Raw genomic sequence first — 14,498 nt, forward strand, 5'->3', positions numbered from 1 at the left:
CTTTATTTCCAAATATGCCCTAAAACAACAGTACTCAAAGTATGATTCAGGGACACCTGGGTCCAAAAACCTTTCAGGGGATCTGTGAAGTCAAAATTATTTGTATAATAGTACTAAGATGTTCCTTGCCCTTTTCTTTCATTTCCTCTGACTATATAGTGGAATTTTCCAGAGGCACATGACATGTGATATCACAACAGACTAAAGGCAGTCTGGTCTGTATGCGAATACAGCTCACCTATTAAACCAAGCATTAAAGAGACTTACAAAAAAATATAAAGCAATGCCACTCTTCTCATTTTTCTATTTTTTTTTTTTAAGAGGCAAGGTCTCACTATGTTGCACAGGCTGAACCTGAACTCCTGCGTTCAAGTGATTCTCCTGCCTCAGCCTCCTGAGTAGCTGGGACTACAGGCGCCCGCCACCAGGCCCAGCTACTTTTTTGTATTTTTAGTAGAGACGGGGTTTCACCGTGTTAGCAGGATGGTCTCAATCTCTTGAACTCATGATCCGCCCGCCTCAGCCTCCCAAAGTGCTGGGATTACAAGTGTGAGCCACCGCGCCCGGCCTGATTTGACTTTTTAAATTAAACTTGTTTCAATTATCAATTATTTTTTATCTAACATAAAAATAATTTAACTTTTTTGATAGCTCAGGGTAACCACTAGAAATAGCAGTTTTTATACTATGGAGTAGATGAAGTACAAAGTATGATAAATACACCTGTCTTCCCATCTCAGCTAGGGAAAATACAAGATTGCATGCCTTTAACTTGAGGTGCTCTATAACGCATCCTAGGCCAGGCAAGCACGTTATGTCCTACACTTGTGCTATGTTTCAGATTTCAGATTTTTTCAAATGTTAAAACATTTACTAATTGAGCATCTCTCATCTAAAAGTCCAAAATGTTCCAATGAGCATATCCTTGTGTATCATGTCGGCACTCTTAAGTATCAGATTTTGGAGCACTTCAGATTTTCGGACTAGGGATACTCAACCTGTACTAACTTTCAGTCCAGGTCAGGAAGAAACAGCGGCAGGAATCTTTTGCTTGCCCTTTCCTACCATACCCAAACATCAGTCTCAAGGCCACTGCATTCATCTCCCCTTTAATTTCAGTCTTCTTCCAAAATATTCAGAAGAAAATGTTTACAATGAACCAACTGTTAAAGAGCTGTACATCTCTACAACTGCAATGCTGACTTAAGTTAGGAGAAAGCCCCTCCACCTTCAACTGGTACACAAAACTGTGGCTACTTTACTGAATTAGATTGTATCCATCCTATCAGCTCATGGACAACAATCCAGAAGAGACTTTAAAATGTATTTTAACTATTCTGGCCATGAAAAGTGACCCAATTCTTCACTAATTCCCATCAAAATGAGAACCATGTGTTATACATCCAAAAGGCTATAAACCTGAACAATATTTACTAGAATAAAATCTCAGACCTATAGTTTTATCTGCACACCCACATTTCTCCTAGTAACTGCTGATTTTACAGCTGAGAAAATAAAACTAAGAAACTAAGTTAACGAGGACACACAATGTTGATAAGCACTAGCACTGGGATTTAATCCTTTTTTTTTTTTTGCTTTAGTCCAATGCTCTTTCCAGTAGATCAGAACTGCCTAACTTCATCAAATATTTCCACTCTCAGATGGGCAAGGAGCCAGGGGGAAGGTCAGGTCCCAGTTCCCTAACAAGAATTTCTGGTACACTGCTCAGTGTTTCACAAAACTACATTTTAGTTCCTCTGACATATTTATAATTTTTCAAGAAAAAATATATTCACCTTCAACATTTTTTTGTTTGCAGTGTTCTTGCCACAGTCTCTCCTTAGCTGTTCACTCATTGCTTGCAGCTCTCGTCCAAAGTGGATCATTCTTTCTATGGCGGCCTGACTTCCTCCACACAACTGGCGTCTCAACTGACTTGAATCAACTTCTGTAAGAAAAACAGACAAGTATTTTACTACCTTATGGAATGGAGTATAATGAGGACACGAACATACATTTCTTACACCATTTTGTACATTTAGTAACTATTCCCTAATATTTCATCTAAATATGCAGATTGTTAAAAATTCATTTTTAATATGAAACTGCAGCTAAAAGATATACTTTATTTAGCTCTCAAGAGTCTAGGATCCAGTATTCAGCATGCAGTTGAGAGGGGACAACCTTTCAGTGTTAGAGGGTACTTACGTCAGAAAAAAATTTTAGAAAAAGTATAATTCCCTAAAACTACATTAAGCAACATTAATTAAAAAAAAAAAAAAAGGAAAACTGTTAATAATGCCACTCAGGCTGCCTTAACTGACGTAGTAGAGATATAATAAAATGTTCCTGAAAGCTAAGAAAAGCTAAATGACTACAATAAAAATACAGAAGACAGCGTATTATACTAACTGAAAAGATTAAATGCACTACTTTTAGAAAAATACCACTTTGAAAAAATAATTTTTTTTTTTTTTTGGATGGAGTCTCACTCTGTCACCCAAGCTGGAGTGCAGTGGTGTGATCCCAGCTCACTGGAACCTCTGCCTCCCAGGTTCAAGCAATTCTCCTGCCTCAGCCTCCTGAGTAGCTGGGATTACAGGCACGCGCCATCATGCCTGGCTAATTTTTGTATGTTTTAGTAGAAATGGGGTTTCACCATATTGGTCAGGCTGGTCTCAAACTCCTGACCTTGTGATCCGCCCACCTCGGCCTCCCAAAGTGCTGGGATTACAGGCGTGAGCCACCATGCCCAGCTAAGAAAATAGTTTTATATATCTTGATTGATAAAATAATTTAACTGTATAAATTACTTATAAATCATTAAAAATAAGGTGATGATGATGATGGTTAATATTTCCCAAGCACTTTGTGCTATTAGCTTTTTGGATTATTCATTTACTTTCACAATAACTTATGAGGTCGTTATTATACCCATTTTACAGATGAAGAAACTGAGACACAGAGCAGTTAAGTAATTTTTCCAAGGTCACACAGCTAGTAAATGGCAGTTGCAGAAATCAAATCTATGTAATCTGGCTCTAGAACTCCTGCTCTTTATCACTGTACTTAAATTACTCTTCAGAAACTGAGGTGGCTGATATTGAAGAGTAAAACAAAGCTGCATTTCTTTTTAAAAAACAATTTTAGTAATACCACTCAATCTCAAAATAATAAGAAATCTAACATTGCCATGGAATTCCAACAAATAAATGAAAAAATGTATTCCAACAAATAAATTTTCACTCTCCATTTGATGGGATAGTTTGCTGATGGGACAGGCAATTTACTACTTAAGTTGTCTACAAAATAAAATTATGCATGCTAATGTGTCTTGGAGCCACATAATTTTTTTGTTGGTGGTGGGGTTTTTTTTTTGGTGAGGGAGGTCATACTTAAGCACCTACTATATACCAGGGATAGTACTATGCATAGTCACACACGTTTACGTTAAACCCATTTAAGAAATACTGATTAGAATTTGTAAAATCATCTAACCATTTGGCCTTACTGACTATACTGACATAAATATAAGAAGTTTTATCATCTCCAACCTAAAATAGCCTAGAGGCTCAACACCAGTAAGTCAGTACTGCTGCATTAGTGACAGCGCTAAACCTGAGCCTAAGCAGTTCAGCAAGAAACACTGCCTGTAGCTGAAAGGTAACTCTACTTTCTCTAGCAGCCCACTCAAACATGAGTTTAAGTGCTATGCATTACTGTCAAGTCCTACAGCACATACATCTTTAAATCTGGTTTATGCTCATCAGCTGTGAATCAGTACAAGTAAAAACATAACCTTGTAGCCATCATTTTTTATTAAAAATGTAAGAAATATCACTGCAGACCCATTTCGGTGTCACAATCTTCCATTTCGTGGTCATGCTTAGAGCTACCATTTAGGAAACCATTGGATGAAGTTTCTCCAACTCCATTGGAGTAGTGATCTGTTTCCATGTCTACATCATTACTGAAAACGAAAAAACAAACCTAATTTTAGAAATATCATACTTGCAGCTTAGTTTAAAATAAATCACTACTGAACTACATAGCCTACGAATAAACTAACTTCATAAGGCAATAGAAATCTGCAAAAAAGGTATTTAGTTAAATCTTGAACGTATTCAAAGCCAAACATGTCGCTGATTTTTAACAAATTTGTACCCCTGGAGGTAAGGGAGGAAAAAAAGTACATATGCTAAAATGTAGTGGTTTTATGACTTTACATCAATACGGAGAAATCATACTTCCACACAATCCTATTATTTTTCAAATTCATATCTGTACGTCTTCGTTAATCAACTGCTGCCCCACCAACTCCCCAGCCAGCCCTCTCCCCCTACCCCCAGCACTGATTTCCAGTATGTAAGGGGAAAACCTCACTCTCAAAATAAATACATCTCACTCCTGGAACCCGCTTCACCTCGTTCCGGACCTCATACTCAATCCACTCCTAGGCTGTTTTTAAATAGCATTCTGGCATTTGTCCTCACTACTTAAAAATATACATTCAAGGGTAACTGATAAAAAATGACTGAGCTTCATTCTCTCATCCCTTTTCACCACACGACACTGTTTCACTCTCACAGGCTATCTTATTGGCTAAAGTATTGCTGAATCTTAATTTTTAAACTGATGTCCTGGATAGTTTCCAGTTTTCACTCATTCCACTCAATGAATATCTATCTGCCAATAACTATATTTGCACATATTTAAGCTGTCAATATATGTCCTTCAGAACCATCCGCACTCTTATAAGCAACAATAAATATCTAATCTTTAGGATTTATCCTATGAAGGTCTAGGTAATAATTATACAATCTAGAAGTAAACACTCGATGAAATTTTAGGTAATGCTTAGATAAAAATGACATTTCTCATTACAAAAACAATATATATTCATTTGTAGAAAAAAAAATACAGATGAGCAAAAACCACTATGCGTAATACCACCAGAGGTAACAAATTCTAACACCTTGGGGGGGTGTGTGTGCATGCATACACTCCTGTTAGTAAAATTGTTAAGGTAAAAAAAAAAAAAAGAGATCTAGGGAAAAGGGGGATATGGCCCTACGACTCCAGAGCAGACTTACTCAACCAGGAAAGCTTGTTTATAATCTTAACAAACTTCGAAAATTGGTAAGAAAAACCAAACTTTAAGAATAAGAAAATCCTTACCATCACAGCTTTCAGTGGCTTTTTAAAAAATACTAAACTTTTTTTTTTTTTTTTTTTGATAACTCAGTTTAGTATTTGGAAGGAACTCGTTCATTTAACACACATTTAAGAGCCTCTGAGGTATGATCCCTGTTAGGTGCTAAGGATATTATGAAACAGCCTCTGCCTTCCTGTAGCAAACAACCTATAAAAAGCTAATTAAGTTATTATATTACAGAGTAATTATGATCAGTACTATGATGAAAGTTAATCACAAAACATGACATATTTGATGGGATGTAAATCAAGGAAAACATCCTGGAAGAACTGACATCTGAACTTGAATTTTCTCAGCCTGGACAGAAGTTATACTGGAGGTGAGGGAGGGTAGGAAGAAGAGCATTTCAGATGGTGGGCGGTATCAGGGAAAAGGCACAAGTTTGCAAGTCAAATCCTGAAACGCAGCCTCAGCTCTGCAACTTACTAGCTACTAATAATTGACCTTAAGAAAAAAAAAGTCATTTACTTTTCTGATATCCCGCTCTACATCTGTAAAATGGTTTAAATAGTTAATACCATCTTTGCCTACTTCACAGTTAGGAAAGCCATTACCAACTACAAAATAACTTATAGCTTAAGGCAGTTCAAAGTTTACTTTCTTTCCCTTTTATACTGCAGACAAAGGAGGATGTTGTGTCATCAGACCCTTCCGTTAAGCTTGCTTCCCTGAACTCAGGTAATAATAGATCTGTTTAGCAACTTCCTGCTGTAGGGATAGTATTCAAGAGAAAAACTCACAAACTGACTGCAATCTTACCCTCAAACATTGGCAAGAGCCTTGATCAATGATAAAGTACCAATGCATTTAGTATAAAGCATGAAGTACTTAACTTTTTACATTTCCATCTATTTTTAAACTATAATATTTTGATTTTATATTTTCCAATATATCATCTCTGCTGTGAAAGACGATTTTTCTGCTGTTCTCATACACTTTTGTGGTTCTCCATTATAACTTGTATCAATCACACACACTATTACTTCAGTAAATTTTTGTCATGTGTGACAGACAACCCAGAAATTGAGATTAATCTCCCAATTTTCAAATACAGATTTTTTTTTACATACACTCCTTTCTGCAAAATCATATTTCCGTTAAGATTCCATGCTAAAAGCTAGGCTCTCTCTCCTTTAATAAGAAAATGTGGCACTGATGACCATTTCCTGAAAATGCAATGTAACCAACTGGTTTGTTACAGACCAAACCAATATTAAATTGACCCAGTCCTGGATGATTTGGGCAGGGTGAATTCACAATAATTTGCTACTGCACAGTAGTATTTAATTCAAATAATGTCACTTCATGAACTTTTAGGTTTCATAAATATTAAACCTGAGTATATCAAGGGTCATAGTACACTGACTGAGATATCATCTTTCAAACCTCTTCAAAGTCAGACACCCTACCTAGCAGAATGTTTGGTGCCCAACAAATCCTCAAAACCATCCTCACACCAATGTTTACTAAATGACTTAACCATCTACTATATGCAAGCTACTTAAAGGCAGGCTTTCAAAAAAGATTATTTGTAAAGTTAGTTTTGAACTTGGAAAACATTCTACACATTTACACCAAAAAAACTCACACACAGAGAAAAAATTAGTTGTAAATTTATCTTATGTCACCGTTCAAGGTTAAATATGCTACTGTGTCTTAACTACTGTGAAAACATAACAAATGGCATTTATGTGATCATTTGTATAGCTCTGTGGCTGGCAGGAAGACAATGCATGAAGCCCTGAATTTGTCCTTATAACTTTACTAGAGGGAAGAGGGTAGTAGAGAAGAGGAAGAAACTAAGGAAAGAGCTCATGTGCATAATAGGAGACTAAAAAGCTTTGGGGAACTGACTCCCTACCCTTTTATTCTCTGGGGGCTTAAGAACTCCCAGAGCCCCTCTGTGGGTCACATAATTCAAGTTCTTTCAAAATTATTACAACGATTACACCTATAACTAGGTTGCTTATATTAGTGCAAAAGTCAGTGAAATTACTTACCTGGTGAAGTTATTAACTTGCTGTGATCTTGACATATTTATACTGTTTAGTTCTGGTACATTCAAGTTGGATGACTGGTGTTTATTACTATGGCAATACGATTGATGTGCTTTATTTGATATTACACCATTACTACAACTTTCAAAACCTGAAGAAAAAGATACCACGTAGAAACAGAAACAAACACTAATTTATTAATACGGTTGTAAACAAGTCTCCATGTTGATTTTGTACTAAGACTTCTAGAATGTAGGAGAGTCAATGGATGATGTAAACAGGTAACTTCTTTGAAAGGATACTAAGAATACTTAATTGTGAGATCTTAATTATTACCTCATCTAACATTTATTGAAGGCTTAATTACACATCTCATTTAATCCTCAAAATCCCCCTAAAATGGCAATATTATGATCATCCCCATTTTACATATGAATACACTGAGGCTCAGAATTTATCCAAGCCTGAAGTGACTGTATGATATTCAAGAGGAGTAGTGGCTAAGAACAGACATGGGAATCACACTTGTTGTACAGAGTGGTAATGTAAATAAACTGAGAGGAAGTAATGCAGAAAAGAGAATAAATTGAAATAAGAAAAAGCAATGGTGTTACTTCATGAAAGGAAAGGAGACACTATCTGACTTGTTTAAGAATGTTAAATGTACAAAGATAACATCTTGGGAAATGCAGAATTAAAGAGATGGGCAAACAGAAGACTGAGAAGCATCAGAAATAAATCTGTGGCTGGGCACGGTAGCTCACACCTGTAAGCCCAGCACTTTGGGAGGCTGAGGCAGGAGCAGTGCTTGAGGCCAGGAGTTTGAGACCAGCATCAGAAACACTGCGAGACTCCAACTCTTTAAAAAGAAACAAAAACAAAACCAAAAAAACCTGTAGAAGTGATGTCACAAAAGCCAAGAAAGGAGAGAATTTTAATTAAGAGAAGGCCCAAAGTCACAGAGAGTAAGACTGGTGAGCCAAAAAACGGATGGGAGAAAACGAACTAGGCAGAGCTGACTTTTGCAAGAGGCTTGGTTGGGAAAGGTTGGGGGTGGGGGGAGAGGAGGGAGGCAGCGGCAGCCCAGCTAGATGTGGTAACCAGTGGCATAAGGTATCACAGCCACATCACCTTTAAATTTATATTTTATTAAAATACACAATTACCTTTTCACCATTAAAAATCAATAATTTAATTCTGGTGACTACTCATTGTGAATGCTGACTTTCATTTAGGAAGGTCTGCTAATAACCTATTCTCAGACAGCTGTTCTTCAAGTGACTTCCTGGTACTGAGAACATGTCAATCTGAACCTACAATTTTTCACCCAGAAAAATCTTAAGTATACACATTTGAAAACAGCTACAAAGGAAATACACAGATTTTCTGAGACAAATGGAGTGTCCCTCTGTCACCCAGGCTGGAGTGCAGTGAAGTGATCTCAGCTCACTGCAACCTCTGCCTCCAGGATTCAAGCAATTCTCCTGCCTCAGCCTCCCGAGTAGCTGGGACTACAGGCACCTGCCACCATGCCCAGCTGATTTTTGTATTTTTAGTAGAGATGGGGTTATCACCATGTTGGCCAGGCTGGTCTCGAACTCCTGACCTCGTGATCCGCCCACCCTGGCCTCCCAAAGTGCTGGGATTACAAGCGTGAGCCACTGTGCCCAGCTGGAAATATACAGATTTTCAAAAGTAAAAAGGTTTAAGACTATAAAGAGGAAAAATCTAAAAATAATGTCATAAGTTAAATCTCACCTGAAAAATGTGCGGTGCTTCCTTTGCCTGATGCTAAATTGTGGATATTCATTCCATGGCTGGGGCTCATACTTGGACTACTAAAAGGTCGAGGACTAACAGGATAACTGTCTTGAGACTTTGGACTTCGGCCTCCCAAACATCGTACTTCACTATCTGTACCATTCACCATTTCTATAAACTGACGCACTCTAAAGGAGAAAAGAAAAATTTACTTAGACATAATCTTCAAATGGTCTTTTATTTAATAGCAACAGATTTCTAAAAATATTTTTAAAACTTTGATTTATCAGTAGGATTGGTCTTTAGTAAGCTAAAAATATTAAATATGGTGTCCTATGCTTTAATGCTTAGAATTTTAGAATTTCCAGAAAAATGAGAGTACAATGTAATAGACACTATAATAATATTACCCCCTTTAATCAGAATTTACCAAATGGAAATTTACCTATAAGAAGATATGAACCCCATTTTTTTGGCTACAAGTAATTTAATCAAAATAACATTTGCCCTTGGTAGCAAATCAAATTGTGCCTAAGGACATGATTTTATGTATATGAGATACATATAAAGCATAGCCTTTCTCCCCACCCGTCCCATTCCCAACCTCTTAACCAAAATGGGCCTCATTTAAAATTCTTACTCTAAAGCAAAACAATTCTGTCATTTGACTTACAAAGGATATCTGTTGCTTAACAAGTTGAAATCTGAAGCTCAGTAACATCTCATTTTTTAAGTAACAAAGATTCATAAAACCAATTAAAATTGTCAAATCAGGATGGCTATTATTAAAAAAAAATAGTTAAACATAGAATTACCATATGATCCAGAAAGTTCACTTCTGGGTATATAACCAAAAAAATCTAATGCAGGGACTCAGATATTTGTACACCTATGTTCACAGCAGAATTATTCATAATAGCCAAGAGGTAGAAGCAAACTTTAAGTGTCCATCAGTGGATGAATGGATAAACAAAATGCAGTATTATCCAAACAATGGAGTAAAATTCAGCCTTTAAAAGGAAGAAAATTCTGATACATGCTACAATAAAGATGAACCTTAAGGCTATTACACTAACTAAAATAAGCCAGTAATGAAGAATAAATACTCTGATTCTACTTATATGGGTAGTCAAATTCATAGAGACAAAATGTAGAATGGTGGTTTCCAGGGGCTAGGGGGATGAATGGATGGTTAGTGTTTAATAGGGAGTTTCAGTTTGGGAAGATGGGGAAGTTCTGGAGTCGGATGGTGGTGATGGTTGCACAATGATGTGAATGTAAAAAATGGTAAATTTTATGTATATTTTACCACAATTTTTTAAAATGCAGAGAGATTAAATGTAAGGTACTTCTGAGAAGGAAAAATAGACACCCATCTTCTAAATAAGATTTTCACATTTTTAAACACATAAATAGAATAATAAAAGCAAATACATAGCAAAAGACACCTTCTGCTTATGGTCCTTAACACAAAAGTATTTTTCATAACATGTTGCTTAAATGACATTACAAAATTGTATATACTTGAAAAACGAAAAAAACTAAAATTACAAAAGCACGAAAATGTCTTTTATTACATAACTTAACAAATATTTATAATATATAACAAATATAGCATTTTATTATGCAAACTCACTTTAATGTGAAAAGGAGATTAGGATTTCTTTCAAGTAAACTTGGGTATAACTGTTGTGTTGTTTCAATGGCTTCTCCCATTCTTCCTGCTAATACCAATTTCTGAATTCCTATTCAGTAAAAGAAAGCCAACGATTAACTTTTACAAAAGTAGATAAAACATAAACTTACTGGACCTCAGAAAAGAAAGTTAGTAAGAAATCTTTAAATAAATTATGATTAATTTCAATTTCTTTCTCTAACATCATAGTTTCCATTAGGCAATCCAGGAAACATTTCAGACATACTAGAAAATTAGAAAAACAAGTACTGTCACAAATTTTTTTTTAAAAATCACAAACATACGAGTAATATAGTTAAAATACCTATTATGCAATATTGAAGTTTCAAACACTGAGATTAAAAAGACTGTTTTAAAGGGATACTAAAATGCCTTATCAAACATAATCTTCTGAACAAAGGACTGAAAAATGCTAGCTTTTGACTAAGATTCCAATTTAACAGAGACTCGTTGAGCATTCACTTGATCTGTTATTTGTTAAATTAGATGATAAGGATACAAAATGAGTAAGTGATCTCTGTTCAACAGAGCTTATTAAAATAGTAGAAAAGGACAGCACACAATTAACTACAACACAATGTAATCAGTGCTATTACAGCAATTTGACCTATGAAATAGTTGTTTTCACCCATTAATTTCACCCATCTATTTTGTTTTCATCTCTATACTCTTGTCAAGTCATACCCACCCTGATGGACAAACAGCACCAATTTTAGGATGGCTAACTATGGACCAGTTATGCTGACTTGCCATTGTTATACAGGACCTGTTTTATCTCTGGCCACAGAGGCCAGCACTAGGATCTAAATAATAAATACTTATGATCAATACTGTATTAGCCATTTAAATTCAAAGATATTTACATTTCTTTCACATACTATCTCCTCCAACTAATCAGGACTACTTTATTATTATTTTTAAATCTTTTTATTAAATGTTTATTTCCTGAAAGCTTAAGAAAACATTTAAGAAAAAAATGGTAAAGACATTCCTTCAAAAAATTTCTGTAAAATCTCTCTAGAATTAGAATTCTGACATAGTCCTATGTGAATTTTTAAACTGATCTTCAAAAATGTCAGTGAAAATAAAATTCAGAGGCATTCATTTTAAATTATTTGAAATTTTTTTAATTAAAAAAACAAAATTTCTAAAAATTAAAGTAACCAAATCTATAATCTGAAAACAAATGTTAGCCATGCACCACAGTGTCCTTACTTTGTCTATTCTTAATGGAAGCTAATTCTTCTAGAACGGTCTGGTCTGTAGATCTGGCAAAGGCCTCTGCTGTGGCACAGTACCCATGGTGGACTAAATAAGATGAAACCATTCTTAAAATAAAAAGAAGAAACATACATCTTTTAGTGAAGAGAATACATGCTTCATACTACAATTTATATAAACAAAATCTACTCTGGTGTTATAAAAACGAACCTATTTCCTTGAAACAAGGCATTAAGAACCTCACCTTTAAAGTAAGCTTTTGAAAAACATCATTTTGTTCTATTCATGTACTATTTTCAAAAAGATAACTGCAAATGCTATGTTGAGACTACTCTCCCTAAAATAAATATTACTTGAGAATCAAGGACATTAAATGACCTTTTCTTTGATTCTTGGACTCTCATTACCCCCAGGTCCCTTCCTATCTTATTATTCAGCCCTACTAACCATAATTTCTATTTTGACTTTATCATATGACTTATTCCAGTATTGCTGGCATTCTGTAAAATAACCAACTTTAAAATAAAAGATTAACTCTTAATGTTCCAGAGTTCAACCATCTTCTTTACACACCGGTTAAATGAAGTGGGATCACAAAGTATGTACAGAATACTAAGGTGAATCCAGAGAGACAATCTTCCAGAACATGTCTATAAGTGTACTACTAATTAAAGGAGGAATCAGCCTTCTAATCTAAATCAATTACTATGGTTTTACCCAAGAGATTTATCAAATATGGTTTACATGTAAGTGACACATTTCCAAGACAATAATCTTTTAAAAAGGTACCAGGTAGTCAAAACATATACTTACATCTACCCACAAGATGTGGTTAGAAAAACTGGTGATGCAACAATATTAACCTAAATATCTGTTATCTCCAAACAGTCAATTTTTAAACTTGCCTCCACCTGACACTACTAAGGGCCAGTTAGAAAATCGTGGGAAGCAGTGGTTCACCACAGGAGGAGACTGAGGCGAAGAGCGGAGGGAGGAAAGGGAGGAAAATGTCTAAGAAACAGATCTGCATCTTATTTTACCCAATTGTTCAAATTAATTTAAGGGGGAGGGGACCTTTTAGAATGGACTTCTCAAGAGTTCATGGTGAACATCAAGTCAGTGAAGAAGTGGGTGGAAGGATCCTGGTTATAAGGTTAAGATAAATGTTTTCTACTATCTTGCCATGATACTCAGTGGTAACCATTTTCAGAGCATTAAAACAGTGTGGCCCCAGAACAACCCATTCTAGCTTCACTTCATGGTGACTATAGGATTCTGCATCAGGGTTGTCTATTCTCAACTGGGCTGGACAAAAAAACTAGTGTCCAATCTCTGTAATACAGATGATAATAGCTCCAGGGACGAAGTGTGATTTCAGAGTCATCATCATGTCTCCCAATCACTTCCTTTTCTAAAAAATACCCCCAACATTTTATTACAATTTTAAAGTTAAGAATATTCAAAGCAATTATAAGGACATTAAAGATGAAATGTGTTGGACCAACTGTATCTGAAAGTCTGCTATTTTCTTGACCTGGATTATAATAGTGAAGAGGACTTTTTAAATTTAATGGTATTTATTTAAATTTTAAGTCCATACTTAACTACTGCTGATAGTTCAGATATTAAGAACTTGGACATAGCCAAGTTCATGTCCAAAAACCACAGATCCTGATTATAAAATCTAGATTATCTCTCAACTTTATCTTTTCCATTAACATTATTAAAAGTTAAATTGTATAACCTACAGAAATCATTAAATCCTATTACTAAGAATAGCAAATGAATTAACCTAGCCTAGGTGACCTAACATCATTTTATTTCCTTCATCAAATTAATTCAGACTGAAATACAATTCTGTACGTGTGTCAAACAATTGTTTTTAATTTGTTTAAATAGTGGAGTAAATTACTTTTTGTTGAGAGATTAAAATCAATAATATAATAGATATGTCAGTATATAAATTAGTGGATTAAAAAGCTTCTGTGGATACCAACAGAATAAATGTCTTATAAAAAACAGATTCTGAATAGCATCAATTCAAATTTCTTCACTCTTACTTTTGTATCATGGTCTGCCATTCTCCTTCTCGATCTCCGATAGGAAATCGATCTATCTGTGCCTGGATTTTGGTTCTCCACTCCCGCATATAGTCTTCTATATCAAACACGAAAGGATGTTGCCCAAAATTGGCATCGACCACTTCTCCTGGTGTTTGAAGCCCCACAGTAGGATACAAATTTGGCTGTAAGATAACATATTTCATTAAACATTTATCCATTTTATGTTAGATTTAATAATTCTTTTAATGTTACATTTAAAAGAATAGAACTATAAATTTACTTCATATTTTAAAATCCCAATCAAAATATTAGAAGGCTAAAACAAATGATCTAAAATACATTATATGTTAGATGAAAAAATATCACTTCCTGCAATTTAATCATCAAGAAAAAACAAAGAGACCCAAGATCTCTGTTTTATTTATTCAGGGACTACGTTGTATTATACCACGTGGTATTATGCTACTAATATATGTGCATGTAATTCTTGTTCTAAGATTATGTCATATAGTAGTTACAGAAATTCAAATGTAAACACATAACTC

At 35.0% G+C, this 14,498-nt stretch overlaps 1 protein-coding gene across 2 annotated transcripts in view; it reads right to left on the minus strand.

The window, feature by feature from the left end:
- RANBP9 (RAN binding protein 9) overlaps positions 1 to 14,498 on the minus strand; it is a 90,247-nt gene that overhangs the window by 9,006 nt on the left and 66,743 nt on the right. Inside the window, exons 6-12 of one of the 2 annotated variants that reach the window (XR_010157901.1) lie at positions 13,951 to 14,135; positions 11,885 to 11,997; positions 10,610 to 10,718; positions 8,971 to 9,161; positions 7,216 to 7,363; positions 3,800 to 3,970; positions 1,797 to 1,948 (exon numbers count right to left, since the gene is read on the minus strand). Coding sequence is in view for 1 of the 2 variants with exons in the window: in XM_518246.7 (XP_518246.4) it covers positions 1,797 to 1,948; positions 3,849 to 3,970; positions 7,216 to 7,363; positions 8,971 to 9,161; positions 10,610 to 10,718; positions 11,885 to 11,997; positions 13,951 to 14,135 (1,020 nt within the window). In the remaining variant the exon portion in view is untranslated. The remainder of the gene's footprint in view (positions 1 to 1,796; positions 1,949 to 3,799; positions 3,971 to 7,215; positions 7,364 to 8,970; positions 9,162 to 10,609; positions 10,719 to 11,884; positions 11,998 to 13,950; positions 14,136 to 14,498) is intronic. The other variant, XM_518246.7, reaches the window with a different exon arrangement.

This window comes from Pan troglodytes, chromosome 5 (assembly GCF_028858775.2).
Source record: "Pan troglodytes isolate AG18354 chromosome 5, NHGRI_mPanTro3-v2.0_pri, whole genome shotgun sequence".
NCBI classification, from domain to species: domain Eukaryota; kingdom Metazoa; phylum Chordata; class Mammalia; order Primates; family Hominidae; genus Pan; species Pan troglodytes.